The 13,345-nt window shown below is 40.0% G+C and overlaps 1 protein-coding gene across 3 annotated transcripts; it reads right to left on the reverse strand.

Annotated features, from left to right (window-relative positions):
• Nucleotides 1-505: 505 nt before the first annotated feature.
• Nucleotides 506-12,709, reverse strand: LOC306999263 (SLIT and NTRK-like protein 3). 3 transcript variants are annotated; one of them, XM_079613791.1, is made up of 3 exons: nt 12,652-12,709; nt 4,948-7,657; nt 506-527 (listed from the first exon to the last, which is right to left on the reverse strand). In XM_079613791.1, the coding sequence occupies exons 1-2, from the start codon at nt 12,667-12,669 to the stop codon at nt 4,988-4,990; spliced, it is 2,688 nt and encodes an 895-aa protein (XP_079469917.1). In that variant the 5' UTR covers nt 12,670-12,709; the 3' UTR covers nt 506-527; nt 4,948-4,987. The 3 variants fall into 3 exon arrangements, with proteins under 3 accessions (XP_079469917.1, XP_079469918.1, XP_079469916.1); XM_079613792.1 differs by lacking the exons at nt 506-527; nt 12,652-12,709 and adding an exon at nt 8,741-9,171 and having other exon boundaries at nt 4,270-7,657; XM_079613790.1 differs by lacking the exon at nt 506-527 and having other exon boundaries at nt 4,301-7,657.
• Between the last annotated feature and the right edge of the window lie 636 nt (nt 12,710-13,345).

Here is a 13,345-nt window from a genome sequence, read left to right on the forward strand (position 1 = left end):
ATACCATCAAGCTCACAGTGGGTCTGTCTTTAAAGGTTTGTAAGTTATAGTTCGCAATACATTCCCCTATGGAGAAAATTAATGGGATTTTTTACTTCCGGAATCCGACTGTTGTGCACTATATTTGCCGTCATCCATGTCGACAGTATCAAAGGACTCACTCTCTCGTTTCATGTAGCTACATGATCTCTAACATAATTTTCTATCATAACTGATTGAGTAGGACATGAAATGTGGATAGGAGATTAATAAACAAAGAGCTTCCTTTGTCCATTTGAGCTTTTTTCTGCTTTATTTTTTCACCTGCTTCTATGTTTGCTTTCCACGTTTAGTTCCCCCCTGCCCAAAGCAGCTCACTCTGACACAGGCGTAAACATCTCTGTGGAGACTTCAGCATTTTAATATTAGCATAATAAAAATCATCACACAATTGCTTTGTGCTTGCATGTCTGTCTCTTTCTCCCTTTATATAAGATTAGGAAAGATGTTAGGAATTTGCTAGGTGAGAGATATTTCCAGGAAACATGCTGCTGGGAAAAGAAAGAAAAAAACCATGATCAGCAAAATTCTCCATTGAGAATAATAGTTAGGCCTAATTAAAAATAAAGTGCAGTTTAAAAGCATTCCATGCTGTCTAAAGTTCCAAGAAGCCTCTTTTGTAATATAGTGATTTCCCATAAACACTTTGGCAGATATCAGAGATAAAAAGCATTTCTTTTACACGTTTAAATATAGAAATTCAGATCAATTCAATTCAAATAAACAAATACCACATATAATTTTCTTTGTTTTCATTTCGTATCCCCTTGCACGCTGATCAAGATTTCTTAATGAAAACCTGTAATTACTGAGACAGTGACTGGTGTTCCGTTAGATGCCGTAGGTCAGATCAATGCCCTCCCAGCCAAGACAAACACACAATTACACTGACAGATCTCCCATAAATGTCCTAGAACTACAACAGATGGTGGACTTAAGAGACGGTGCAGATTGCTGCATCACAGTGTACTAGATTCAAGATTCATCCTCAAATGCATAAAAACAGCTCCCACTGCAGGAAATAGCACACGGCAAAAGCTGCACAGCACAGCACAGAGCCTTGCAGAACGCCTTGCTGATACCTTCTCTATCCTTTGCACAAAAGAAATTCAGCACCATGGACAGGGAATAACCAGCTCACACTAACTGTATCAGCACCGCTGTGCTGTAAGAAGAAATTGGGCATAAAAAGTACACTAAAATACAACTTTTCGACTTGCTGGCAGAGTTTAATTCCAGATGAAGAACGAAAAGTAAAGGAGGAGAAACAAAAAAAAATCTGGTTTGACAGCATCCTACTCTCTTTTCCCAAGACAAAGCTCTCAGTATGGTGTCAAAGCTGCTTCAAACAGAGATTGAACCTGTACAGCATACAAAACACAAGCCTGTTCTTGCACCGGCTGTACATTTAGAGAAGTGTGTGGTGTGAGGTAATATTTTCTTATCATTTCCTATACTAGTAGCAACCACAATCTATTATTCAGTCAGGGTTTCTGAGCTGATCTGACAATCTGGTAGATGTGAGCCACATGAGTGACATGAGTGAGTGACATGCGAATGCGGGGAAAAATATACTGTAGTTGTAGTGTTGTAAAGTATAAGGAAAGTACACTGACTACTAAATAGGGACACCTCAAAATTACAATTCTGACTGATAATAAGTAAAAAAATATTTTTCATATTAACTGTCATAAATCATTTAATTTAGTTAATTTAGGCATCACAACATTATAATGTACAGTATGAAAAATTAATATTCATTCATTCACAAAAAAAGAACCTAATATAATGTGAAAAAAAGGAAATGATAATTAAATATTCATTCAATATCCAATATTCGTTCAAATCAAAAATGTTCACTAAATAAACCTAAATAAACCACCAAAACAAAATGTGAGGATTAGATGACGTAGTCCTTTAGAGTAACACTTAGCAGTTGTCATTTTACAGTACAGTATAGTATAGTATAGTATAGTATAGTATAGTATAGTATAGTATAGTATAGTATAGTATAGTATAGTATAGTATAGTATAGTATAGTGATCACAGGGATTAAATTGGTTCGGGATTAAATGTGTAAAATCTTATATTTAACGACTTAAGCTATACGTGTGTAGTTTCTAAAGAACCTTTCCATTTTCTGTCTCTGCCTGTCCCTTTCAAGTACATTCTTATTATTCCTCTTTTCTTTATAAAAAAAAAAGTAACTTCAATATATTGAAAGGTTGAAGCACAAACCACATGCAGTAAATATCACCCAACACAATACCGCAGCAATATTGGTCCATATAGAAAGGTATTATCAGTATTAGAAAGGCGTTCGCTGAGGTTTTTCAGAACAATAACATGCCTAGTTCTTAAAGAGAAGCGCATCTAAATGCAGAGATTTTTTCATATTTTTCTGCTCTGTGATAAATTTTGGAAAAAGAACAGCATTGACGACAGAGGAACACTTGAACCATGTCCAAGCTGTCCAGCTTTTCAACTAAGTAAAATGACAACTGCCTGCACTATGGTGTCCCTGAATTTCCCAAGGGGCAAGGGTTTTGACGGCATGTCTGAGCAGACACATTACAGGCGTGACAGCCAGAGGAAAAGGCCACAGTCTCTGGTAAAAATGCAAATGTCAGAGAGCAACGGCACACACCGTTTGCTGACTAATTGCATCCCATTGAAAATTCTGCAGGTACTTTGTGGCTCATTTACGTGTTGGGAACACATTATCCGTGGTGCGGCGCATTACATTTTCGCATTCATCGCCATATGTCGTGTTCAGAATTCATAATAACAGTGTTTTGTTAAATGGCTGTTCTGAGAGCATTTTCCAGAAGTAATTATTAACCTCATAATGATGCCACTTTATGTTAGGAGTATTCCCATAAAAATAGTCACACAATACTCTCAAAGAAAGTAACTGCTGGTTAGTTAGATTGCATCAACCATTAAACGTAAGCTGTCATTTCATATTTGCCCATTTCTCTCTGTTCATGGTCTCTTGGTTAAATGCCACTTTGTCTTGGCGAGGCACATGAGCACTATGTAGCAGAGCAGCTGACTGCCCCTGCGATCGCATTCTCTGCATACAGGATCAGTTGGCCAGGCCGTCTGTGGGATTGGGTAGCAGAGGCGTATAATGAGGGTTACTGGAGTGGCATTGAGAGGATTATCTCTCCTCATACTTTGGACAAAAGCTTTGTGAATTATCACTGAGGAAAGGTGGTTAGGAAGCTGCTCTCTTTGACAAGCAGGTCTGTATGCTAGAAGCAGAAATGCCGTTATAAACGTCCAACTGTGTAAATGATGGATGGCCTGTGAGGGATGGAATCTGCCAAGTACAACATTAGCAAAAATAAACAGGGGCAGCGCGATAAGAGCATATCCGGGGTTCTGACGTTACCCTTCTTTCACGCGCGTGTCCTTGGACTTTCAGCTGGTCGACTGGCAAATTAGAGACGCTGGACCAATAGCAGAACCCTTTTGTGAGCAACTAAAACAATCAGGCACACACTTTCATACTTTAGACACTCCATTACTTTAATGTTTACAGTAGCTCTTAGAGACCAAAATGGGAATGTGTGTTTAGCTGGCTCTAAGTGGAGGTTTGTAATTGCATTTCATGCAATGAGACGAGACGAGAAATTATAAAAGAAGATAATGCGAATGAGGATTAAAAAAAAATAAAAAAAAAGTCAAATCGCGGGATGATGAAACTTCCGATATTCATAAATATTCAGCTTCATCTCTTTCCAGTTTTGGCTTTATTCAAGGTTTTTACAGTGTGACGCCAAAAAGGGTATTTTTCACCCTTACGCAATGCTGCGTAACTAGGTTAAGCCAGCTTATGCATGGTGAATAGGTGTATCTAACTGATGCCCTCCCATGGACACTCAGGGGACTGGAGACTGCAGAGGATGCTGTAAGAATGCTGCACATATTCTCTGCTTCCTCTCCTCCAGGTATGTGGGTGACCTGACAGAGTCTCCCGCAAATTGACTGTGTCAATATCATGCAATCTCTGACAAATTTCACGCTGTTATTTTCTAGTTTCCAGCATATAAGGTCTCGTTTGAAACACTTTGTTCTTTTGAATCTTTTTTGAAGCATATTATAAGCGTGTGTGTGTGTGTGTGTGTGTGTGTGTGTGTGTGTGTGTGTGTGTGTGTGTGTGCAGCAGAGGCCAAAATCTGCATGTCTGCATCTCAAAATGGTACAGTTTGCAGAACTTGGCTTAGTTTAGCACCCTTTATTGAATTCATGGGTTATTTTTTCAAGGAAGGCTAAACCAGAGGCATAATCATTATACACTGATTTAACATGATGTCTTACAATAATAATTGCAACACTGAAATCTAAGAATAAATATATGCACATATCTGTCTCTGCCTATGTGAGATAGACCATGGAAAGGTACGTCCCTAGACATGATCAATAGTTCCCAATCTTTTACATGTTTTGACCTTACCTTGGTCCATAAAACCATTCAATAAGTCCAGATAAAGACAATCTACTCAATTTGAAAATACAGATTCAACAAAGCACTTAACAGTTATACAATAACTGCAGTATCTCTATTGCTGATAGACAATTTTTAGTTAAATAAAAAATATCTCAGAAGTTTTTGATGCAAACGAGTTAAAAGCCAAGACCGCACGCCCTGCATTCATACGAATAATTTGCTTCACGTTTACCAACATTGCAAAGTCTGGAAACAGCAGTTGATCCTTTTCCTTCTAATGTAAATCTATGTATTTTAGATAAATAAAACTGTGATACAAAAATACTCATTTACAACATTGCTGGCTGCTCTTATGAAGGCACTTTTAAAAATCTGAACAAGGGATTTCCTCCAGAGCAACTTGAGGGAAAACCGTACCATCTTACATCGCATGAATTCTTTTTCCATCTTACCATTTTCATTTTGGATGTGCAGTCTTATATCTGACATGTCTTAAAATTGATATGACCTCTCCAGCATATCAATGTAATCCATCTTTGTTTTGAGTCTAGCCCTCAGCTCAGGGTAATCACTTTGGGTTTGATTAGGACATCCTGTCCTTGTCCCTGTGGTTGTGATCGTTTGCTTTTGTCTGGCATCCTGTTTGGCATGTGGATACTCTGAGGGAGGATGTGTGTGTCTGTCAGACAGGTTGCTAAACTGGGGAGTTGTGCCAAAAAGACTGTCCACTAATCCCACCTTGGGCGTGGGACCTTGGCTATCAATGACAGTTGGACAGAGTATTCCGTTTTCATGAAAGCCGGCAATGTCACCACACGGCGGGCCGACGCTGACAATAGTGTTGATGGGGGAGCTGGAGATGGCCATGGTCCACTCCTTTTCCTTCTCCACCAGCGTTCTGTAGTGCGAACCGCTCTCTTTTGTCTCTGAGAATGGATGCTTCTGCCCCGACTCCTCCTGTCCGCTTTTGTAAACGGGGTTGCTGCACATGTGCGAAGAGGGAGCACCGATGCTATCGTACACGTGATTGGAAGGAGGAGTTTCTGGTAAGGTTGGTGGCTGTTCTGTGAATATTCCACATTCCATCTGAATGCCTGCCAGGCCCACTTCCCCTTGCTTCCTAAAGGGAAGCTTTTCACGCTTTTTAAGAGCATACGCGCAAAGTGCTGCAGCAGCAAAGAAGGCAGACACGAACAGAACCAGCAGGCTGAGAATGAGAACAGAGAGGGGTATGGCACCTTTCGGCGGGTGCGGCCCCACCTCGGGATACGTAGTGATAAGCCCACTATCTGATTCGGCAGGAGACAGTGAGGACTGTCGGAGCTCAGGGCAAATCACTTCAGAATTCAGAGAGCGTAAATCTTTTCCTGAGACCAGCTCGGGGGTCTTACACACCACTTCTCCGACTATGACCACTGAGCTCAGCGTGTCCAGCCACTCTTTGAGAGGGATGATGTCACAGGAGCAGTCCCAGGGGTTCTGATTTAGGTCGATCTGGACTACAGCATGCAGGTGTTCCAGAACGCCGCTGACTGGGAGGCAATGAAAGTAGTTGTTCCGCAGGTTCAGGCGTGTCAGCGAGGTACCTGCAAACGTTCCCACGGGCAATGTTCGCAAGAGGTTGTTGTTGAGAAAGACAAGCTGCAGGGAGGGCATTAAACTGAAGGCAGCCGGCTGGATTTCTCGTATCTCATTGTACTCAAAATACAAATACTCAAGGCTGTGCAGACCATGGAACATATCAAGAGTTAACTTCACAATACTGTTACCGTTCAGGTAAAGGCTTCTCAAATTAGGGAGATTTACAAAAGCCCCCTCTTGAACGTAAAATATCTGATTGTTTCCCAAGTGCAATAAATCAAGACTGGAGAAATTCCAAAAATCGGACTTGTATATTCTCTGAATGAGATTTCCACTTAAGTAAAGCTTCTTGGCGTTCAAGGGTCGAGGCATTAACTCAGAAATGTTCCGAAACCCATTCTCCTTACAGTTGACTGTCAAACCAAGGTCATTAATATGCAAGTTACAGGTACATCCAATGGGGCAAATGATAGGTATAGGCGGCCGTGTCTGGTATCCGGCTACAGGCGGCTGATTAGGGAACACACTGCGTGGTGTTGGTGGTGTTTTTGAGGGCCTGGGTCTTTTTGTTGGCTTTGGAGGTCTTTCTCTTTGTTCCACAGAGGAGACAGTGTTTTGATTAGGGGAGACTATAGATGACGGCTTTGTAGGCCTCGCCCTCCCTGTGTAGAATGGTAAGTGTAGGACGGCTAGAATTGACTCAATCTCGCCTTCATTTAATAAGGGACAAAGCTCACCGCGTTTGATCTCTCTGAGGTCTTTTCCATGGAGGTGGAAAGGGTACTCGCACGTGATCTCACCAACAACTGCAGTGTACGGAATCCGCTCCAACCAGGCCTTGAGCTGGATGATATCGCAGACACAGTTCCAAGGGTTCTCCTCCAACTGGATCTCCATAAGACTGCGACCGATATATTCCAAAATCCCTTTATAAGCCAACGTCTTTAGTCGATTGCCTCTCAAGTCAAGGTGCGTCAGAGAGACAGATCTGAAAAGAAACGCCGGCAGCATGGGTATTAAATTGTCATTAAGGATGAGCACTCTGAGTTTGTGGAGATTTCGGAACGCCCCACTGTCTATTCTCTTGATAACATTATAGTCTGCCTGAAGGTATTCTAAACTCTCCAGTCCGAGAAATGTGTCATTCCGGAACACTTCCAGCTTGTTTTCGTGAAGGTACAACCTCTTCAGGGAGCTCAAACCATTGAAAGCCCCAACATGGATGTCCTGCAGGGCATTATTGCCCAGATTAATGGCCACTGCATTGTTCAAGTGCAAAAAACTGTTGAAGTAGAGCTTCCGTAACGAGTTTTTCTGCAGGTAGAGCTTGAATGGTCTAAGCCATGACTGTGAGACTTGGCTAATATTTGTAAATCCTTTGCTGTCACAATGAACGTGAAACAGGCCTTCCTTCACTTCGCAGTAGCAGGGCTCAAAGCAAGGTTCGTCTATTTCTTCTGAATCATCAAGTAGAGGGATAGGTGTCGTCCATCCAAGTGCAATTGTGCTTAGCAGTGTAACCCACAACATGCTTTCACCAAATGCAGGCAAGTGCATAGCCTCAAGAGCTCCTTCACTGCACTGAAAAAAATACAACAGTTTTAGTGGCGTGAATACAGAGAGGATGATGAACAACTGCTCAATTCAAATGATGTTGACTCTTGACAAGTTAGTTGTGATAATACTGAAGAATAGGGCAGGCTATCATCTATACTGTATGACGGAGCATAATGCAGCTTAGCAGCTTCGACTGCAGCTTTTTACGGCAAACAATATAGTCGAAATAAAAAATAAAGGCTTCAATTACCAATGTCAGCAAATGCACCAGAGCTTATACCGACTTAAAAGTATGCCTGCTGCATTTACTAAAGTGATATTGAGAAGATGCAAAATGTGACATAATCCATTTAAAGGCATAATGCTTCTCTAGAGGTTTCGATTTAGTTTCTAAATCAGCTAATGACTCTGGAATATCAATTTGACCTCCATGGAAAATATTTCTTTCTCCCCTCCTCCATGAGCACCTATTAGCTAATGTGCACAGCAGGGCACTTAGGAATGTGATGTTAATAAGACCTAGGTTCTATTGATTGCTGAAGGGGTATGTGCATACAGGTCATTGAAATAATGTAGCTCCCTCAGGCCGCCACTAATGCATGCAAAGCATATTATTGCAAGCAAAATCTTTAGGGTAACAGAAAAAATATTTTCTTGCAGTTACAGTACTTTTAGGTAAAGTATAATAGGAAAAATTATATTCTTATTTGGAAAATCCATGTAAACCCAACAAGACAAAAATGAAATAAAAATAAGACAAAGTTAAACTGAAATCCAGCCCATATAACCACATTGCTTTCTCGATAGAACAGACCCAAAGAGCAGATCCAGCTTTGAACTGAGTATGCAATACAGACATAAGGAAACCATTCAAGCACTGCATGAAAAAGCTGAACTTATGGAAGCTAAACACAATGTATTGTCCATTAGCTTACCAAGAGCGATTCATGCCATTATATTAGGCTGTCAGATATATAATTAACACATAATGATAATCCAGTGCGCTAAAATGCAATCTATTAGCATTCCCCTTTGTCTGGCTTTACCACCGCCCGCGTCCGGATCCATATCAGAGGCATTAACTGAGCAGAAATGTGCGCTACTCACTCAGGTTGCTGCAGTGGAATTAAAAGAGCAGGAGATTGAGCACTTTAAATAATGCTGCTTCTTGCCATGTCACCACCGTTGAGCCGCTTCTTCTTCTTCTTCTCTCCGCTCTCGTGGTGGAAGCAAATAGGAGAGCCGAAGACGTGACAGGACTGCAATGTCTCAGAAAGGTTTGCTTTAGGATGCAGGTCCGCTCCCCTGACGAGCGCTCAACAGTGAAGACAGCGAAGGCTGCAGTTCAGCACCACTGTGAGGACTGATGATGAGCGAGATCTTAGAACATTTCGGTTGGAAACAGTTACAAAAACTAACCCGGTTTAAGTTGGCATGGAAATAAAATCACAGGATGGCGCTGCCTCGGACTTCGGTTTCCAAGTAAAATATATTGCATCGAGCGCGCGCGCCCGCCCGCCTGCCTGCAGCCCTGCTATGAAACGCTCCAAAATATGCGCGAGATGATGAGAATAATATGAACGCGGCAGCAGTCGGCGCGCGACACCCCGTTTCAGAATTAACTTGGCTTTTTAACGCGATTTAATGTGTTACGCGCGCTCTCATGAGACATATTTGTGAGATTTGCATTGATTTACGAGAGAAAGTAGTTGAGTTTGTTTGTACCCAGAATACGTAACGCTGGCGACGGGTTATTTAGGCCACTTTACTCGTATTATTAAAAAATACTGCAACTATTCCCAGAGCGATATGGCTTCTTGTGTTACTTATTCATCATCCTTCATGATATAGGCCCCTAACAATTTAATGAAACCTTAATTTGGTTACCATGGAAACATAGTGCCATCTGCTACTGCACAACAATGTGGTGCTTCATACATGGGCATGTTGCTTATTTTGGAACTGAGAATGAACAATGTTGACTTGATGCCCACTTTTGCTGATTTCTCATATGGCTGATTAATTATCTTATAAATCACCCGTTAATTACTTCATAATGAGTTTGTCATTTGACAGTGATATGCATGGATAAATAAATGCTTAATAAATACCAGCCTGCTATCTTCAATCGCTTTTTTTTATTATTAAAACCAAAGCCAACTAATTTCTCATACATCCAGAGTAACATTCTGAACACATAGGGATATCGACTTTAGTTTTCCCTTTATTGTGAATTTCCCACAGGTAACTGAGAATCTAAGCTAAAGCTAGTTAATACTCTGTCTCAGCAGCTCTCTGTGCCTTTGAGCATTAAAGCATTTTCCTGAAGATCCTTAAAAAAAAAAATCTTTAATGCCGTCACACAGATCAGGGCTGCAGATCTGAACATGTTCCAGTGAATTAGCTTGCGACAGCAGCTTCCCTTTTCTTCAAAAGCCTGTTAAAGGTGATTAAAGCAGTGTTTCTCCATCACATTGCTACAAGATTACTGACCAGAGACCTTAGACGAGAAACAAAAAATACAAACAAAGAAATGAGCGTGGGGTTGAAATTATGATCGCTATTAAAGGTGGTGTAGGGCACACGGTGATGAGGTGATTGACAGGATAGTAATGGGGTCCAGAAACCCCAACCGTCTCTGAAAACGAATGCCGTATTCTGACCTGAACGCATATTTCAACCCCCTTCAAAGAAAACAATTCAATCTCCATTCCATAATATTATAATAGCCAAGTCATGCTTTCCACTGATCAATTTAAGCAAGTAATTGTATGTAATTAATATAATTACAAAAGATTAGCTTTGTTTGAAGAATGATTGTATTAAGGATTTACATGATTTTTAACCACCTTGGACTAATTAACAAATCATTTAAAGCACTCTCGTTCAATTATAAATCCCTCTCACATGAAACCAACAAAGACTGTTTGACAAAACCAACTGTCTCAATTTGCCACTGAAGAGACACAATTAGAGGTGTAATTTTTCCAGAAGAAAAATAAATCACGAGATGTAATCTGGTGGTCAGGCCATTTGAAGCTCATTTAGCCTGGAGCTGGTCATTAATTATCCAGCTTTAGAAACAGAAGATGAAGGGCGTAGCTGACGCTGAGGTGCAGGAGAGGGAGCTATCTGGATCCACAGGTGCCTCAACCATTTAGTGAGGTGCTCCTCATGGATAGCACAGAGCAATGACCCCTCTCCTCACACCTCCACCAAGGACGGCCAGCCTTGAGCAATAACCAGTGTTAGGCTAATTAAACTACCCTCCCATTTTAATTAGGATATAAATCAGTTGCCATGGGAACCTTTCCCTTGGAGTCCCCATGTAAACTCCTGATGGATTAAGTGCTGTGGATGAAGGGTGCTATTTTAGAAGCCATGCAGGAGAATGGCAGTGTCTGTACAGACAGGTGTACTACACATAAATGAAAAAAAAAAACAGCTGTTTGTTATCATGTAAAAATGTATGTTTTATATTGCTTACTAAAATGTACAAAACAATCAGCCTATAGCAACAAGGTGAACACTGCAGCAAAATTACAGTATACTGAAGTGCCATCAGTTATGAGATATACAGCGTTGCCATGGACGACAGCGAATAGTTGGAAACATCTGACCACTGAATGCCTATGTTGACCAATTAGAATCTTTTGTTAAATCTTTTCATATAAGACCATTCAGGACCATTCTGTAGGTTGACTAAGTATAGCACAATAGCTTAAATCATCTATCATTATGTGTATGTTCGTCCATTAAAAATCAGCATTAAGTTCTAAAGCACTTATGTAGCCATTTAGATTTTAAAATCAACGGTGATGACAAATTGTCAGAAACTGTTCAATTTTACCTGTATGGACCCTAAACATCGCACTTTATTATTATTATTATTGTGTTATATTATTCATTTTGAATGGGCTTATTTATTTTGCTATAAAATTATTAATATTTCAGGGCAAGATTGTATTGTTCCCAAGATTGTATTGTTCACAAGGACTTAAAGGGATAGTTCACCCAAAAATGAAAATTCTGTCATCACTTACCTTCAAATTTTTTCAAACCTATATGAGTTTCTTTCTTCTGTTGAACACAAAAGAAGATATTTTAAAGAATGTTGGTAATCAAACAGTTGACGGTAGCCATTGACTTCCACAGTAGGAAAAAAAAAACACTATGGAAGTTAATGGGTGCCGTCAACTGTCTGATCAACCAACATTCTTTAAAATATCTTCTTTTGTGTTCAACAGAAGAAAGAAACTCATACAGGTCTGGAAAGACATGAGGGTGAGTAACTGATGACAAAAAATAGTTCATTTTTGGGTGAACTATCCCTTTAATTTTCAGTGTCTGATTTGTTTGTCGGTTTTGAGTGTTGTTCTGGCCTACAGCATTTCCTTGTCAAAAGTATCTTGTTAAAAATTGAAACACACAAGACCCAAACTCAAAATGTTGCGACACAGCATTGCACAAAACAGGAGGAGTGCTCCAAGGGAAATCACCTCTTATCATGTGAAGCATCATACTTGAAATGCTAAAAGATTACATCAAAGCAGCGATAATAAATGAAGCAGAAAATGTGCCATGACGAGAGCTCCCCCTACTGACGGAGAGAGTTGCAGTCATCCACTACTAAACAATGCAAACGCGTTCACGGTCGGGCATGTAATACCCACACAGGATTATACAGGGAGGGAATCCAATGATTATGATTATCTCCACTCGGAGAGCCTTCAAATCGTAACATATAGAAACAATTAACCAGAATTAAATGACTAAGAACAGATTACCTGTTCTAAACATCAGCAAATAAGAACCTTGCAAGAAAAAACGTCCATTTCTTTCACTCTCAGCAGGGTCTAACTCATTAAACACAACACATAAGGCGGTTCAAGCACAAACCAGCAGGTCTAATCCACAATAGCAGCATTTATGTGATATGCAACAAAAACACTGTGCAATGTGCATAACCTACTCTTAACATTTGATAGTCTTATAACGACAGTAGGCCTACATCTCACCAGCATACTCTTCCACATCTGGTTGTCATGGATGCAGCATATAAGCCTCTTTTCACGGGGTACCTGTAGGTAATTAAATGGAAAGGAATGAAGGTTCAAAAGAACACTTAAGCTGTGCCCGTGCTGTGCACTTTTATTAGTTTACTGAACATTCAATATATGCTGGTCAGCAATCTGATATAGGCTATTGACACCAATTCAAATAGGCCTAAATAGGCCTTTTCTCTACACAATATTTTCTTACTATTATTACATATGCCAGGCTTTAATGGTTTAATAGAGACTTGGCAAAATATGTTTTTATAGTCAAGACAATCTTAGACATATCAATATTACAGTTCTTATAAAGGTCATATGTGTTTGATATAGTTCACACATAATACGTCCATGGACTTTTTTTAATAACAAAAAGAGTATAAGCTTTAAAATGTATATAAATTCATAAGGGATGGTGTGTATTTATATGTCATTAATGCAGTAATAGCCTAGGTATGTCTTTCTTACCAATTATGTAGGCTGCATCCTTTTCTTCAATGTAATTTATTTTGGATCACCATCCATCCACACACCCACAAAACCATCTCTCTAAAAGTAAAGTAAAACGTTTGTGATTTTAAATACCGGTCCAAAATCACTGTGCATGTATAGACACATACAATCACAAATAAAAATAGTATTTTGGGTATTGGGCGAT

The sequence above is a fragment of the Phoxinus phoxinus genome (assembly GCF_949152265.1).
Source record: "Phoxinus phoxinus genome assembly, chromosome: 5".
NCBI classification, from domain to species: domain Eukaryota; kingdom Metazoa; phylum Chordata; class Actinopteri; order Cypriniformes; family Leuciscidae; genus Phoxinus; species Phoxinus phoxinus.